General features: G+C 39.3%; 1 protein-coding gene across 3 annotated transcripts; it reads right to left on the reverse strand.

Annotated features, from left to right (window-relative positions):
• Positions 1 to 4,142: 4,142 nt before the first annotated feature.
• tgfb5 (transforming growth factor, beta 5) lies at positions 4,143 to 15,879 on the reverse strand. 3 transcript variants are annotated; one of them, XM_077531848.1, is made up of 8 exons: positions 15,372 to 15,879; positions 14,468 to 14,893; positions 12,737 to 12,900; positions 10,673 to 10,805; positions 10,488 to 10,598; positions 7,072 to 7,252; positions 6,637 to 6,790; positions 4,143 to 5,014 (listed from the first exon to the last, which is right to left on the reverse strand). In XM_077531848.1, the coding sequence occupies exons 2-8, from the start codon at positions 14,829 to 14,831 to the stop codon at positions 4,856 to 4,858; spliced, it is 1,266 nt and encodes a 421-aa protein (XP_077387974.1). In that variant the 5' UTR covers positions 14,832 to 14,893; positions 15,372 to 15,879; the 3' UTR covers positions 4,143 to 4,855. The 3 variants fall into 3 exon arrangements, with proteins under 3 accessions (XP_077387974.1, XP_077387976.1, XP_077387973.1); XM_077531850.1 differs by having other exon boundaries at positions 14,468 to 14,771; positions 15,372 to 15,877; XM_077531847.1 differs by having other exon boundaries at positions 14,468 to 15,878.
• Positions 15,880 to 17,365: the final 1,486 nt, after the last annotated feature.

Here is a 17,365-nt window from a genome sequence, read left to right on the forward strand (position 1 = left end):
AAAAAAAAAAACACCTTACTATACATGGTCGTTTAAAAAAAAGGCCTTACTATACATGGTCATTTAAAAAAAAACAAAAAAACAAAAAAACAAAAAAAAACGCCTTACTTTACATGGTCATTTTTTTTAAACGCCTTACTATACACGCTCGTAAAAAAAAAAAAAAAAAAACACCTCATTAAAAAATACATAAATTAATTTTAAAAAATTGCCTTACTAAAAACAAAAACAAAAAAACCCACCTTGCTATAAATGGTCTTTAAAAAAACACATATGTATGTTTTGTTCTTTTAAGACGTTTTACGATAAATGGTCATCTTTTTAAAAATACTTTACTATACGACTTGACTTGAAATGGTCGCTTAAAAAGAAAAAAAAAAGCCTTACTATACATCAGGGTTCACCAATTCCGGTCCTCGGGGTGCGGAGTCCTGCAGGTTTCAGATGTTTCCGCCTACCTCCACATTGATACTTAAGATCAAGATCGCTATCAGGCATGTTGATAAGCTGATTGAAGCTATATGAATCAGGGTTTTTCTTTTTTTTTTTAAGCGAGAAAAAAAAACGGGGAAAAAAAACAGGCCTTACTAGGGAAAAGGTGCCTAACGATACATGGTCATCTTTTTTAAAATTGCTTTACTATATTTAAAAAAGAAAAAGAAAAATATAAAATAAAATTAAAAAAACATACTACTATCCATATATGGTTGCTTAAAAAATAAAAACACCTCATTACTACATGGTCGGTTTTTGTTTTTTGTTTTTTTAGTAAAAGCTTTACTATACTACTCATGATCATTTACAAAAAATAAAAAATCATCAGTCTTACTATACGTTTTTTTTCTTTTGTTTTGTTAAGAAATAAAAACCCAATGTGGATTGTGAAGGATGTTGTTCGTGTCAAATCTGCTGGCCCTTAATGGCAAGCTGCGCCTCTGCACACGCGTTTGCAGACGTGCTGACCTCGGCGAGTCCTCGGTGACCTCCGCCGCCGCTGCGGTCTCGCTGAACTCACATCCTGGAACACGCAAGACACACAAGACAGGAGAGGAGGAGGGCGAGGAGGAGGAAGCCGGTGACGCTGACGTCCGAGCCCAAACGCACATTTCATCATTCGCTGACAGCGGCTGGACGAAGTCAGCTGGGGCTGACACTTGATGAATGTTTTAGCGTTCTCATTGTCGCTGTCGTGTTTTGTTGTGCGTGTCGACTATAAAACTAAACGCCAGCCAGCTTGCCAGGACTAAATACTAACTCCTACTTTGGTGTTTTACGGCATAAATACGCCTTTTTTTTTTGTTCCTGATTTTACGAGCTGCACTAAAGCGCCGCCTTGAAGCTGTGCGCCAGCACGCCCTCATGTGTTTAAAAAGGGAACTTTGTGTGGCTTTGGCCGGCCGACTCGCCTGCTCTGACTGCAGCCTGCAATAATGCTGAGGCCACGAAATGCGCCTCCTCATCCTCCCGTGATGTTGCCGCTTTGATATCTTTTTTACATTTTTTTTTTGGGGGGGGGGCAGGAAGCACGTTGGGACTAGTGGTTAGCATGTCTGCCTTTACAGTTCTGAGGTTCAAGATTCAAATCACAGTTTCGGGCTTCCTCTGCGTAGTTTTACGGAACCCTAAGGTGACATGGCAAAAAAACAAAACAAAAACAAAACAACTTTGTGTTCCCTCGCAAAACACTTTGCGTTACGCAATCTTTGCGAGGGAACGCAAAGTTGTTCCGTAAGCACTTCCGGGTCATCTTCCATGTGACCAAAAGTGACGAGGATGGAGCGTGACTGTAAACAAAGCAGTGGGAAAGAAAATACACGGTCCATCCTCGTCGCCTCATCGCTTTTGGTCACACGAAAGATGACCCGGAAGTACATTGACTCGTTTAAAAAAAAAAAGCGTGCTCTGCAGAACGCAAACGTTTTTGCGAGAGAACGCAAAGTTTTTTGTTTACCATGTCGCCTTAGGGGCTTCGTATAGTTTGCATGTTGCCATCGTGCTTTTCCCCCCTGCAAGACTTCAGCACCTTCGACGAACCTCATTCAGCATGTTTTCAATGTGCCTAGAAAGAGAAGCGTAGACGACGAGCTGTGCGCCAATTTACGTCTTGGGAATTGTTTAAGGTTTAGGGAAAGGATTTTAAATTGGTGTCTCTACGTAGGGTCCGAGTTTCAAAGTTTCGAAGTATAGTTACACTTTCAAAGTAAGGTTTCAAATTGGTTTTCACACTAGGGTTGGAGTTTCAAATTTAGGTCAAGTTAGGGTTTCAAAGTAGGGTTTAAAGCTAGCTGGGAAAGACTCCAGCCCCCTTCCCCACCCCACCGTCCACGTCCAGGGCCCATGTCCGTCCCTCCCTCCCGCGTCCGTCTTCCGTCCCAAAAGGCCAAGTAGCACGGCTCTCCGCAGTGGGATAAGTACAGGTTGGATATAGCAAGAGGTAGTTAAGTGCAAAAGACAAACACATGCCGGGGCCCAGTTTACTCAGGGAGGAGGGCTGAGGTTGGCCGGGAGGGGAGGAAGGGAGGGGCGAGCTCACTACAAGGGGCCCCAAGCAAGAAGGGATTGGGTGCCCCAACAGTCATTTGTTTTATTTTAGAATTGCACATCTGCATCTTCCATAAACAATCACTCCATTAATTGCTTCATTCAAGTGACTTGTTTTGTTTTTAACCCCTTCAGACCCATAGATGGTTGCAGTGGACATGACATATTTGCATGTATTGATTTGCATGATGTTCATGGTAAAAAATTTGCATATGAGCTTGGTAAGTTTACAACACGTTAATATTATTATCCACTATAGCTACTAAAAACATGAGATAACCCCCACAAAAAAAATCCATGTTGTTTTTACGTAGGAAAATAGTCCAAACCAGCAAAAAAAACAAAAAAACAAAAAAAATATTTTGCCCAGCAGAAAGAAATGCGGGTCTGAAGGGGCTACATGAGCAAGAAACCTTCTGTCAGCCAGAAAACGGGAAAATAAAATTACTGGACACCTTACTTTACAAGGTCGTTTTTTGTTTGTTTGTTTTTTTTAAGCTTGACTATAAATGGTTGTCTTAACTTATGACACATTGTTTTAAAAAAGAAACGCCTTACATGGTCACACAAAGATTTTTTTGTGTGTAAATTTTAAAATTTTCTGTTCTGTTGAATATTTTTACCAGGTTTTTCTGATTTCTTTTTTTGTTTTTTAATTGTCATAAAAAAAATAATAATTCCAAAAACGGGGGGAAAAAGATTAAGAAAAACAGGGAAAAAAAACGTTAGGGAAAAATAAAAATAAAAAAATAAGGTAAAAATAATAATAATTAAAAAAACAAGTAAACATTTTAAAATCTTCTGTTTTTTTTAAAATATTTTTACCCTGTTTTTCTGTTTGTTTTTTTAAATGTATATTTTAAAATTTTCTGTTCTATTGAATATTTTTACCCATTTTTTATTTTATTTTTTTTTAATTGTCATTTAAGAAAATATATACAGTATCCAAAAACAGGGGAAAAAAAAGATTAAGAAAAATGGGGGAAGGAACATCAGGAAAAAATAACCTCAGGGGAAAAATAAAAAGGTAAATAATAATAATAATAATTATAAAAAAAAACGAAAAATAAATACGCAAAAAACAAAGCTCCCAAAAAAATTGTCAGTTTTTTTTCTTCAAGTGCATGCAATGCTTCTGTTCAATCCAATCAATATATTATAGACAAATATGGTTGACTATTGTGCCTGAGTAAGCAAGCAAGCTATCATCTGTACTACAGTATAGGAACTAAAAATGCAGAAAATAAACTTTGGAGAAAATAAACAAAAGCAATTCCTGGGCTTCTGTTTAACAAATATGAGAAATATTTCATTAGGCTTAGGATATATTTAAATTACATCAGTGCTTCTTATGTAATTTTGAGGAGACATTTTTAGACGTGCTTTCACAAAGCGGATGTGTCGATTTTAACGCGTTTTTCCAGTTGCATAACTTCACTAAACGCTCTTGACCGCTGCTGACTTGTCTTCATACTTTCATGACTGGACGGCGGAACAGCAGCCATATTCGCAACACAATCACGCATGACCTCACAAGCGCAAAACCACCCGCATACCAGAGTCTATATTTAAAAGTTTTTCCTCTGTTTTTTTATTTATTTTATTTGCACAATTTCAAGTGTGGTCAACGAGTACAGAATAGTTTGTGTGAGTGTGTGCGTGACAGACACGAGGCAACAGAAAGACCATCAGCGAGATAATGAACGCGGGAGGAAAAGAAAAGAAAAGCACGTCAGCGTCGTTTCGGCTGCCAGATGCCAAAAAAGCCGCTCGGAAATGCAAACCGCCACCTTCCAGACAAATTCCGCCCCCGTCCGTCCGTCTGTCCCACGTCTGGCTTCTCACAAGTTTCTCGCTCTCTCCTCCCACCACAAATCCCAGAAGCAGGAGGAGGAGGAGGAGAAGGAGACGGCGTTTTAAATGGATGCCTTTTTTTCTCTTTTTTTTTTTTTTTTTTGTGAAAAAGCGTTCGCGCATCCTGTTTACGCCGGGGCACATTTCGGGCCCTGGACCGCAGTGAGCTGGCACGGCCTCGCATCGCCTCGCTCGCCCACTTGGACACGGCTCCTCTCTTTCTTTCTCGTGCTCTTGTCTTCTACAGTCACAAGGAACACAGTCCTTTAAGAGTCGCACGTTGACATACTGTAGAGTTTTTTTGTGTACAGCATGTTTATTGTATATAAAAGTGCATGTGGAAAGTATTCACAGCGTACTTGTGGAGTTTTCAGAGGAAAAAATTGCTGTGAATACTTTCCGTATGCACTGCATGGATGTGAACTTATATTTACAGTCTCAAAAGTTGTTTTGTTTTTTTCTAGCGACACTTGCAGGACTTGACCACCATGTTGGAGAGCTGCTCCACTCGGGGGCTGCGTCCGATGAAGTACATGATGGTGAGGGGCTCCAGGTCCTGGGGGACGCAGCAGGGCGACGCCGACGCTTCGGGGTTCAGCTTGTTGTACAGCGGCAGGATCTGACAAACAAACAAACGCGGATGGCCTTTCAGCAGTTTTCAACATTCATATATAGTCAAGTATAGAACGAGCTGTGCAAGTTGTTTGTGGTGTCGTGTGTTTATTTTATTTTTTATGTTTATGGAGGCCATACGAGGTGACAGACCGTTTACTGTACGAGGCTGAGGTCAACCAGCAGCCGCAAAAAGTATGCGTCGAGCTAATTTCTGTCCGTTTGACGCATGCACACGCAGCAAGCAGACACTACAGGTTGATTTTCAACAGACAATTTGAAGCCAATAATGAAAAACAAAAGCTTACAAATTTGTTTGAAGTTTTAGTTATTTACCTATATAATCAAGAATTTGTTTATTTGTAGTTTAGATTTAGTTACATATTTAAATAAAGTACATATTTAAAAAAAATATATCCATTTTGTTTTCTATTTAAAATCTTAATTTATTAATAATATTTAACAAAATAAATGTACACTGTAGTACCAAAAACATTTTTAAAATCATATTTACTAATAATATTTTACACATTCTGAAATATCCAAGAGAATATTTTAATTTATTATTTTTATATTATTATTATATTATTTATATTATTATTATTTTAATATTTAAATTATTTTTATTTTTTATTATTTTTTTTCCTTTAATATTTAAATTATTGTTGTTCCGATACCATTTTATGGCTCCCGATACCGATACCGATACCCAGCTTTGCAGTATCGGCCGATACCGATACCATACCGATACTTAAGGTTTTTTTTTTCCTCAACATGAAAAAGCTGTCCTGCCATTGGTTCAGACCATTCAAGAGCCAATAGGATATCTTAGATCGGCATGCAGTGAACATCCCACACATCAGTGAATGTCGTGCACCAGCAAGACACAAGATGCTGCATCCTAAATCCTATATTAGCGTTGGAATTAATGGTATCGGCATGTTACTTGTGAGTAGTCACCGATACCGATACCACTGTTTTAATGCAGTATCGGTATCGGAACAACACTAATTTAAATGCCCAATTCTGGTAAAATAAGCTTTTATTTGTACAAAAAAAATTTAAGAATTTATTTATACAATAATATATGTCTTGTTTTTATTCCAAGAAAGGCTTTTATTTATAAAAATAAATATATTTATCAATAATATACTTACATAAACTACTAAAAATGCAAATATTTATTTATTTTTTGCTTTAAAATGTAGTGTTTTGAATAATAACTATAATACAGTATTTTTAATTTTAATATTTTTTTTCTATCAGAGAAAAGAGGCTTTTATTTCCAATCTGAGAGGAATCTTTTATTGACACGTTTGTTTTTTTTATAATAATTTACCAAATAATAGCTGTATAATTTTATTTTAATTACTTATATTCTTTTGTTTTTAATCAGAGAAGAGGCCTTTATTTGTACACGATTTTATATTTAAAAAATATTTTTTTAACAATATTTTCCCAAAAACATAATTATTTTCCCCCTGTTGAATAAATCGTAATAAATAAATAATGCATATTTAAATTGGGTTTTAATAAATACACAAATTGTATTGCACGGTAACCAACTTATCTGAACAACATCAGAGCGTGACAGCAAAATGCGAATAAAAAAAGTGGAAGCCCACTCACCATGTTGTAGTGGTTGTTGGCGCTCCAGAGGTAAGGACAGTTGCCGGCGCAGAAGTTGGCCTTGTAACCTTTGGGCTCGTGGATCCACTTCCAGTTGAGGTCACGCCGGAAGTCGATGTAGAGGGAGCGCAGGCAGCAGCCCGACTCGGAACCGCTATATAACGCGGGCGTTTTCGAGTCGGGTCATGGGAAAAAAAAACGACAAAAGCAAAACGGTAATGACAACGCCAGGGCGAGCGAGACTAAATCAAACGCGCGGCAGTCTAAACATTTTTCACACAATCGTCTCCAAAATTGCTTTTTTTGGGGGGGGTCCATTTCCACAGGATGTAAAGATCTGTTCAAAAAGTTTGTGGTCAGCCAGACACGTTGATGTTTTTGCAGGTTTGATCGCAACAAGAAAAGACATTTTGCGGCCGTTTGAAGATTGCCTACCGCGAGCAGGTGGCAGCGTCGGTGGCCGCCGCCCTCTTCTTGCGGTTCCTCTTGGCCGGGTTGTCCACTCGGTCGCTGGGCAGCAGCGTGAGGATGAGGTGAGGCGTCTTGCTGCTGAAATCCGCCTGACCTTTCATCTGGCTCTGCTTCTTCAGTTGGCGAAGCTGCTCGTCGTCCACGCCTACAAGAAAAAAAAAGAAGACACTTTTGTGTGTGTCATGCTTGCATATTTTTCATCGTTTAACGTATTTGATTCATGGAAAATTGTCCATGACTTTGGAATTTCTGCATCTCAACAGAAAATATTTTCACATTTCTGTAGTCCTCCATGAAAAAAAGTCTGACATTTAGAAGCATCATCTTTTACTTTGGGGGAAAAATAATATCGACATTCTTTTATGACATTTTATGGACAAAACCAATAACTAAATTGTAATGTATATATATTTGTGCATTTTCTGTACTGTCAATTTGAAATAATGTTCTGGGTTTAATTATTTCATATGATTTATCAATTATCAAAAACAGTTGACAGATTGATCATTATTACAGCAATTGTAAGTGCACTGCATTTTCATCTTCAGAGTGACGGCCATTTTTACTGCCAACGTCTAAACTAGAGATAGACCGATATGTTTTTTTCTTCCAGGGACGATACCAATACTGACTACTAGTAGTAGTCATAACCGATATTTGGAGCTGACATTTTCACCAAAAGGGAACATATTGGCATCAAAATTTGAAAAAATACATATTCCAGTTTTTTTTTTTTTTTTTCATTTATATGTTATGTGCAGAAGGTTGGTTCCCAAGGCGCAGACACAAATAAGATCTTAACTATTTATTCACATCGAAAGGCGTGGAACAAATTTGACTAGACAAATAACAAAGAGAGTTGCACAGAGGAACAGTGGTAATAATCCAACAAACACAAACACTTCTCAGAATGCTACTACAGACAGTGAATCAATCTGATTGGTTGTGACTAAGTAAAGGATTAAAGACTGACATCATAAAGCTCATGACATCACATAGCATAAAACCAGTTGAAACATCACATAGCGTTTTTCCAGTTGAAACTAGATGATGGTTACATTAGTTCAAAACAGACACTTGTTACATCAGTACATAACAAACACTTGACCTCACGGTCGTGAACCCAACTTAACAGGTCATGACTCAAATTTAACCCTTGCGTGACCCCAGACATAACAATATAAGCATATGTTTATTGAACAACTTTTAGGATTTGCAAAATATTGGACTTTTAAAAAAAAGTAAAATCTTAGTCATTAGAAAACTTCTAAAAAAATCTAACAAAATGTTCAGGGATGTCCCAGCATGTCCTCAAAAGTATATATATATATATATATATATATATATATATATATATATATATATAAACTTAGTTAAATAGCTCCCTATTGTTTTCTACAATAAATAAAGTTTTCCTTAGTTTTAATAATTTCAAACAAAAACAGAAGGTGCCCAGGGTCAGCAGCATCTCTGAAAATTGAAAATTAGTTACCTTGAAGTGAACACTTTCTCAGATTGATCTATTATTGGCCGTATGATTCTTCAAAATGGAAGATGCTGATGTCAAAATGCTGAATATTGGCGCCGATAATCGGTCTATCCCGAGTCTAAACACTTTTTTTTTTTTTTGCTCCTAACAAAGTCCCTGTGTTAAACTTGATGAGTTGACAACTTTCTCCCCCAGGAACTATTTCATGTCTTCAAACACGTCCAGGCGCATCTCTGATGTTTTCCTTAATGACTGACAACACCCTCGCCATCTTGTCATTTGGATAATTAGTAGGTGTTAGCATGCTAGCGTGCCACGTCACGCCACGACCTATTTCAAATGGTTAATGCGTTTGTAGCCGTTGGGTAGGGGGCTAAAAACAAGACCCTCGCTTGTCTTACAGCAGAGTCAAACATTGATATTTTTTTGTTTGTGTTGACATAAAGAGAGGGGGGGAAAAAAAACCACTGAGCCGTGTGTAAATTTAAATTGGGAGTAAAGGGCAGCCATTTGGGGCCTCATTTACGGCGAGCACGCGCGTGTTGAGCAATAGCAGGGCAGTGTGTGTGGGTGAACAGTGCGGCCACTATTTAGCAGGGTGGTGTGACGCCAAACTGAATCATTCATCATTTGGTGACACGCGCATTTTTTTTTGCTGCGTTAACACTCTCACCTGATTTTTGAAACCTTCTGTTTTGTTCTTCATATAGCATCACTTAAAGAGGAAGTCAACGTTAAACATTTCTTGACAACAATATGTTATATGTGACCTCAGTCTAAACCAGAGTTGTTATAGTTTTGGAATTTTTCATTTTAGTTAGTTTTGATTTTGTTTTGAGTTTTGTTTTTGTTTTTTTTTTAGTTAGTTTTAATTAGTTTTCAGGGTGGTTCTGTTAGTTTTGATCAGTTTTAGTTTTTTAATAAATGTTTAGCATTAGTTTTAGTTAGTTCCAGTATAAGTTTTTTTTTTTGTGTAAATTTGTATTACTTGTGCACAATATTCAAAAACCACCAGGCGAGTGACGTCATCTGAATGTGCTTTTCTATTGGCTGCTGCTAGATGACGTTACTTCTGTGTGACACACTTTCAAACGTCCTTATTCCGGCGGTTAATATCAAAATAAATCGACTTAAAATATCACATTTAAAATCATCCCCAAAGGCTCATGCATTAAATTAATTCCCAAAGACTGAAACAAACGACATTTTTGCTATCAAGTTAGTTTTATAGTTAGTTTTGTTAACATAAAATGTAGTTTCAGTTTTCGTTTTTTCAAAAGCAGTTTCGTTTTTATTTTATTTTGTTAATGAAATTCTCTTTTGAATTTTAGTTTTATTTTTTTCCTTAGTTTTAGTTAACTAAAATAACCTTGGTCTAAACATAAGATTCTGATTAATATTAATTTTGTGGCATATGAGTTATGCAGCAAAATCCAGCCGGTTTTGTCCATCTGAGGGGGCGGCCATTTTGCCACTTGCTGACAACTGAAGATGACATCACAGTTGCTCATCAGGCAACAACCAATCACAGCTCACATGTTTTCTGAAGCGGAGCTGTGATTGGTTGTTAGCTGAAGTCTGAGCAACTGTGATGTCATTTTCGCTTAACAAGTGGCAAAATGGCCGCCTTCTGATATTGATTAAAACTGATGGATTTTGCTGCTTAAGGCAATATTAACCAGAATACCGCATTTATTTGGATGAGTGTGACTGCGTAGAACACATTATTTGTCAAGAAATTTTTGGGGGGTTGACTTCCCCTTTAACGACCGCTTTCTAAATTTAGAAGCTTGGATTGACACTCACTAAATTAACACCTGCCCATATCAATCCCAACTGCATGATTATCTTGATAGAGGCCGTTTTTGAGTGTATAAAAACAGCAGCGAACCTGCAAAGAGAGCCTCCAGTTCCTCACTCTTGTTGGGAACAATGTTGTTGGTGGCGGGGACGAAGGTGCAGCAGGGGCAGTGGACGCCCAGCTTCAAGCCCAGATTGCTTTCTGCCGGCAGGAAACGGACACACGTGAGAAGAACAGCACGAGCGCGTTGCGATATGACGTGACGTGAGGCCCACCTGGCTCCGACAGCCAGTCCTTGACAGTTTCGGTGACGTCCACTGACAGCCAGGCTCCCCGCGCCCGCGGCTGCACGGTTCGAGAGTCGATGTAGCGCTGCGTGGACGTGCTGTCCTCGTCCTGCTTCAGCAGCTGTCGTGTGTTGAATGCAGACATACAGAAGAAGAAGAAGAAGAGTTTCACAACTGACTCGCAAAAAGGCTTATAACTATAGCAACATTGATGCTAATTTTATTAGCCTGTCTATGGGGTTTTGCATTGTATGTTAGCATTAAGCTAGCAGACGTTCAAAACTGTTTTGTGGTGAAATATATATCGTGTTATTCTCTTTATTATGTTTAATGGCAAGAAACAGATTCAAGCAAAAAATTGGTCGTTATCTGCCACATGTTTGCTTGTTTTGCAACTAGGAGGCTATATCCTATATTTTCTTTTAAAGAAAAGCATCGTTTTAACTATGGGTGTCAAAATTAGTGCGTTAATTTTGAGTTAATTTAAAGTTCCTTTAACGCTACTGGGGTTTTTTTTTAACACGCGATTAATGACCGCCTCTTTCTTGGAAAGCCTGAACTGCGTGAATTCTACCTTCAATGCAGCAGACATGTCCACGTGAAAATTTAGCAGTAATAAATTTAATAATAATGCATACATTTGTGGAGACTGGGGGCAAATTGTATTTTACAACTTTCAAAATGTGCAAAATTTCACACAAGTTACTTCATGTTAAAGATGAGATAGCTCATCTTTAGCTTAATTTAAAAAGAAAAAGAAAAATGAAAAGAAAAATGCACTGAGCTGTCACCAGCGTCTTACAAACGCAATTATGTCATCTAGTGGCAGAAAAATGACCTCAACACAAACTAATATCACGTTTTTTTTTTAGTTTTTTTGTTTTGTTTTTTCAACGGTGCAGTACATCTTTTTAATTTTAACCCAATTTGATGAATTATTATGAAATTACTGTATCAATGACTAAAAGATGCAGACATATTTCTATTAGTTTAACATTTTTCCACTTTTATGAAAACAAGATTATGAAACTTAGAAAAAAAAATATTTTATTGTACATTTAGAACAGAAATTAAATTTGCGATTAATCGTGAGTTAACAACAAATACATTTTTGATCACCTGACACCCCTAGTTTTAATGCAATAATATTTTGGACTTTATTTCTGATGAATGTAATTGTCAAGGGGGCACACGGACATTGTCACACTTGATGTGACCCCCAAACTTTTGAACACTTTTGTACTTTTTACCTCAGTGTGCACTGTGCAGATTTAGTTTACATTTACGGTGGAATTATTCAATTTAAATGACGATAATTTATTAACCCTGCGACGTGAAATAAGTCCTTCCATCCATTCATCTTCTAACCAGGTAGGTGGATTGCGTGTGCATTGAGGGGGTGCTGGAGCCTATCCCAGCTGGCTACGGGCAGTAGGCGGGGTATTTAAACATGTATGACAAGAAATTAATTCAAATACTAAAATTACTGTTACAGTAAAAAAAATAAAAATAAATGTTGACGTTGTCAGTTTGAACCGGTAACAGTTTTATTCCGATGAATTGTGGGATTTGATAGGCCTGTTAGAAATGTATAGGAAAACGACGTGACTGACGGATTTCCACCAGACTTTTTTGAAGGGTTAAGGGAGAAGCCATTAAATGTCGGTCGGTGCAGCTTCTGGATTCCTTGCGTAACTAACGTAAGTGTTTGTCCTTGGCATGGGCCGGCTGCTCATTTCCACTGCGGCAAAGGGGCCTCATTTACTCAATTGGACCGAAATAACACATGCTAACCTTCCATGCTCATAAAAAAAAGAAAAAAGAAAAAAACAGAAGTCATACAAATGAAGGTGACTCCCTTCCCTGGGAATTCTGTGAGAGGTGCGAAATATTTGCCCGCAGCCAGAAAACACATTTCACACAGCAGCTTGTTGACATATTCACATCTACTTTTAGACCAAATAAACAACGCAGTATAAAAGTAGTTTGTTTCCTTGATGGTGCATGTGCAAAAAAAAACCAAAAAAAACAACAACAAAAAAACAGTCCAACCTGATAGATCTCCACCCTCTGCTCGGAGGCCCGGGCCTGCGGGTTGGGCGCTCGGAAGATCCTGAACTCGGCCTTGACCAGCGTGCTGTTGCTCAGGTCCACGCCACTCACGTCGAACAGGACGCTTCGGTAATGCGGGTCCAGCGGCAGCGGCTGCACCGCGTCTGCGGTTTTGGGGGAGACACAAAGACAACGTTTAACGCCCACCCGATCGCTCACGCAGCGTGTCGGAGCTGTTGTTCACGTCAACATAATGAGTGGCGATGAAAAAGCAAATGGAAGGTTTGGCGAGCAAGACGAATGCCTTGTGCGGCTTTGGCCGAACTTGTCACACACTGGCCGGATTGCGGAGGTTACGTAAGCGGCGTATTCCGCCGATGCCAGCGTGTGTGTTTCTTTCATTCAACAGCCGAACATTTATTTGGCGGCATCACAGTCGCACGTCCACCATTGACGTGATGTCTGGAGAAACCAGACGCACACTCGGTGACTTTTCAACCTTGATGGCACAAGTCAAGGGCTAGGGTACACAAACAGGCGAAATACAAGCACCGCAAATCCCCCTTTCACTTCTATACAGGGAATGTTACACTCTTTTTGTCTGCTTTTAGCCATATATAGAATGAAATGATATGTTGTGTAATTATACATTGGAAGATGTATATCTTATCTGTCTACCAAGTCCCCTGAGAGGTTTGGTTTTGACATCTGTGACATTTATATTGTATTTACATCTACTTGTGTCATGTAATATTCAGGAGATATACAATGGGATACAAATGTGGTCTTTTCCCTATGGAAATGTCATTTCGAAAGAACAATAATTGTCATTTTATGCAGAGGATAAAGAATATATTTGCCCCTGAGTATTGTATACTCTGGCTGCATGTGTTGCCACTGCTACACTTGCTAACAACTTGCTAAGGCAACAATTGGCAAATTAAAATGAATCAATAGTATATAAAATAAATTGCTTGTACAGTATACAAATAGTTGGATCCACAAATTCACTGACTACTAGTAAATTGGCAGCTTGGTGATGAAGTACTGCTTCCACGGGTAAAAAGATCACCGATGCTGTCATTAAAGTCTCAGAGCTCAACACATAGCCACTCATTAGTCGCCGTGGCAACAAAAGCTGTAGTGTACTTGGCATCGGCCCAATAGTTAACAATGCAAGGGTGAGCACCTGAACTTGGGGGTCTTTTGGCAAAAGCTTGTCATCGAAATGTTAAGACACTTGTCTGTAAGTGCACAGGGTTCTGTCACAATTTCACACACAGATTCAACAAAATTCTTTGTTATTGCTTTGTTTTCATTTAGATAATTACTGTAGGTTGCTAATTTTCTTGTAAAAGTGGAAGTCAAGTCAAACATGTTTGCAATAAAAACATTCTGGGACTCCACCAGTCTAAATACAGAACTGTGATTAATGTCTTTGTGAAGTTAATAATTATGCAGAATTTTCAAGCTTCCAAGGCATTTTATGCAGCACCGCCCCCTGCTGTCGAGTGAAAATGACGTCAAAGTGTCCATTGAACGTCACGGATCATGTTTTTTTTAGGTTTGGTCACCGTGACGTAACCATCACAATAATTGCAGTCTCCTGAACGGCAACAGATGGATGGATGCAAATATTAACTGGACCTTCTGCCATGCAGTGGAAGAACATTTATAACTGTCCGGACAGCAGACACAAACACAAACACAAAATAGAAGCAACAGACTCACTGGTTTGCGTGCGCTGGGGCAGCATGTCAATCCTCTGCACTTCTTTGGCGTAGTAATCCTCCTCGCTGCTCTCCCGCTCGCACGTCGAGTCGGCCAGATGCGCTCGCTCCTTCAGCAGCTCCCGAGTGCTGTTGTACAGCAACATGACCTCCGCGGGCACCGCACCGCCGGCCGCCGCCACCGCCTCGTCGTCGTCGTCCGGCGGACTCTGGATGCGCAGCTTGCTGAGAATCTGCCCGCGCACCGCCTCGATGCGCCGCGACTTCTGCTCGTCCAGGTTGATGAAGGCGCAAGTGTTAATGCCCTTGACCAGCGCGACCGACAGCCGGAGAAGGAGCAGCAGAGCCAAGCGAGACAGCCACATTGTCCGAAGAGGGGATGGGGGGGGAAAGAGAGAGTCGCTGAACGGCCGCGGGGGCAGTCAGACTGTGGAAAAAGAAATACCTCCCGAAGGAAAGCGAGACTGTAACTAAAAGCCAGTACTAAACCCTGATCGTGAACGCGTGCGTCAAAGAGTTGAAGCCACCACGATAAACAAATACGACTCCCCAAAAAGCACGTTTAAAAAAGGATGCTGATATCAGGCTAGACGGTACGGTAAACCGCAAAACCGACAATTACACACGGCCACTTAATCGCGAAACCGTAAAAAGTTACGGCTGTCATTAAAAAAAAAAAGTTTAATAACTGGTGGACGACTTACAACTAAACTCCAGTGTTTATTTAAAAAAATAAAATGTAAAACTTGCATCGAGCGAGCTATCAAGGCTAGCTAGCAAGCAACCGCACTGTTTCTTCAAAAATAGTTAGTCAAACGATTAAAATTGAGAGTGCCCCTCCTTCGGGTAATAATAATAATAATAATAATAATAATAAACCTCAGCCCATGATAAGCTCACCTCACCTGGCAGCTGCACGACGTGACGTCCCCTCACCTCCGACAAGCACGTCGGCGGGGCCAAAGGGGCCACATAACCGACTCAGAATGAACCTACCAGCGGCCCAAAAAGCGGCACGAAGCTCTTTTTACTCCCCCCCAAAAAAGCTGATTACAAAAGCGCTTATTATCCTCGCGACAGATAAACAAAATGTCTCCAAACAACCGGGAAGTGTTGACTTATGTAGTAAAACCAATGACGCGCAGTGCCACCTCGCATAAACATTAAAACATGGAGAGGGAGGATAAAAAGGCAGAAGTTGAAAGATGAATGAAAGAAGTCCTTGTGGCGGAGGGGCCGCTTTTAGGGCAGATCAAGCGGGGTCCGCTGGTTTGCGTGCAGACCTGCTGCGGGATGGAGCTCCATCACGAGCCGCGCCGACTGAAGCCACCAAGCCGCCCGAGAAAGGAGAGCCGGAGGCGGGGCTGGCATGGCAGCCATCGGCCGGTGTGTGTGGGAGGTTGGGAGGCGGGCTTGCTCCCGAAAAGGGGAAGGGAGGTAGGGAGGGAGTGTGACTTGTGGATAGGAGCCATTTCACTCGCACTAAAGTGGGCACGCAAACACACTCACACAGTGAGGGACACGTTTAATTTATTCTAAAAATAACAATCCTCAAGTGGCCAGTAATGGAGACTGAAGCTGACAGCTAGCAGCTTGTTAGTTTAACAAGTTCACAACACAAAATGTGGATAAGAGGGCAAAACTGGTGGCAGTTCTTAAAAAGAAGAAGAAAAAAAAACGCTACCAAAATAAGATAAACAAAGACCTTTAACTTTTGTACCAAACAAAAGTGTTCAAATAACTAAATCCTCAAATTGAGTGTAAATTGAAAGAAAAGTAAAGAAGCTAACTGGCCGCTAGGTTAACATACAGATTAGATGGCTTCATTTTAAACAAATATAAAAATAATAAAATATAAAAATTTAAAGTCCAGATGTGGCTCTCATCCTAAATATATTTTGTTTAATTTAAATAAATATAAATGGTGAAAGGGACATCTTTGCCAATGTCAACTACAATAACAGTTAACTGCTAACATTAGCGCAGATGTTTCAGGCGTTCACCCAAACAATGGTAGAATAAAACAAGATGGCGGCACACGTTGCTGCGGCCCATTGCTTTACTTTTCGGTGTTTTGTTTGGCTTTTTGTGTACGTGTTGTCTGTCAACCTGTGTGCATAGTACTGGGCGAAAAACATCGACAGCCGGCATGATCTCCTTAAGATATGTGTTAAGTTTTGGCAGCTTAACGATGCATTCGGATGAATGGATGACGGAAAGATGAAGTTTCTTTAGCCAAGTATGGCGTATTTATTGTGGAGCACAACAAAGCACGTCTGCACTCATCAGCTTCCAGGATCAAAGTAAAAAGAAGAAAACAAGAACAAAGTAAGATAAAATAAAAGTGTTCGAGCGCCTCACAGTGGCACAAGCGCAACATTACACATCACTGATTACATATCTCTCAACAATAGGAATTTATTAATGACATTAAATCATTCTGGAAGGTAACATTTGTTGCTCAGGAAAAGAAGGATTGTGCTACTGCAAGAAATGTGTTTTTTTCCCCTTGGCACTATGTGTTTATTTTTAGTTGGTTTTATATTTTAAATATGTCTTTTATAGTTTTACAGGACTTGAATGTTTTTTGCACTGACTGGCTTTGGCACTTCAATTTTCGTTGTACGTTACAATGACAAAGATTCTTATTCTAAAATGCTACAAATATCACAAGAAATCAAAACTCTTGTCTCTCTCTATATATATCATAAAATAATATAATAGCCTACAAAGTAAAACGAAGAGGAGGCATTAAAAAGAAATGTAAACATTTGAATGTAATATAAAGAAGAAATGACTGAACTTGCTATACGGTGACAAGCTGATGTAACACACCCCATATGCATCAAACATGTTTATTGCATGTAGGTGGATTGCGTGTGCATTGACAGTTCTACCT

The sequence above is a fragment of the Festucalex cinctus genome, chromosome 9, assembly GCF_051991245.1.
Source record: "Festucalex cinctus isolate MCC-2025b chromosome 9, RoL_Fcin_1.0, whole genome shotgun sequence".
NCBI lineage: Eukaryota > Metazoa > Chordata > Actinopteri > Syngnathiformes > Syngnathidae > Festucalex > Festucalex cinctus.

What these genes read in the sequence shown, in the direction of transcription:
- tgfb5 (XM_077531848.1), bottom strand. Translation starts at nt 14,831, where the DNA reads ATGTGGCTGTCTCGCTTGGCTCTGCTGCTCCTTCTCCGGCTGTCGGTC. An exon ending in GGACTGGCTGTCGGAGCCAG is followed by an intron (nt 10,599 to 10,672) that starts GTGGGCCTCACG and finishes TCCTGCCGGCAG; the next exon opens with AAAGCAATCTGGGCTTGAAG. An exon ending in CCAACAACCACTACAACATG is followed by an intron (nt 5,015 to 6,636) that starts GTGAGTGGGCTT and finishes TTTGTTTGTCAG; the next exon opens with ATCCTGCCGCTGTACAACAA.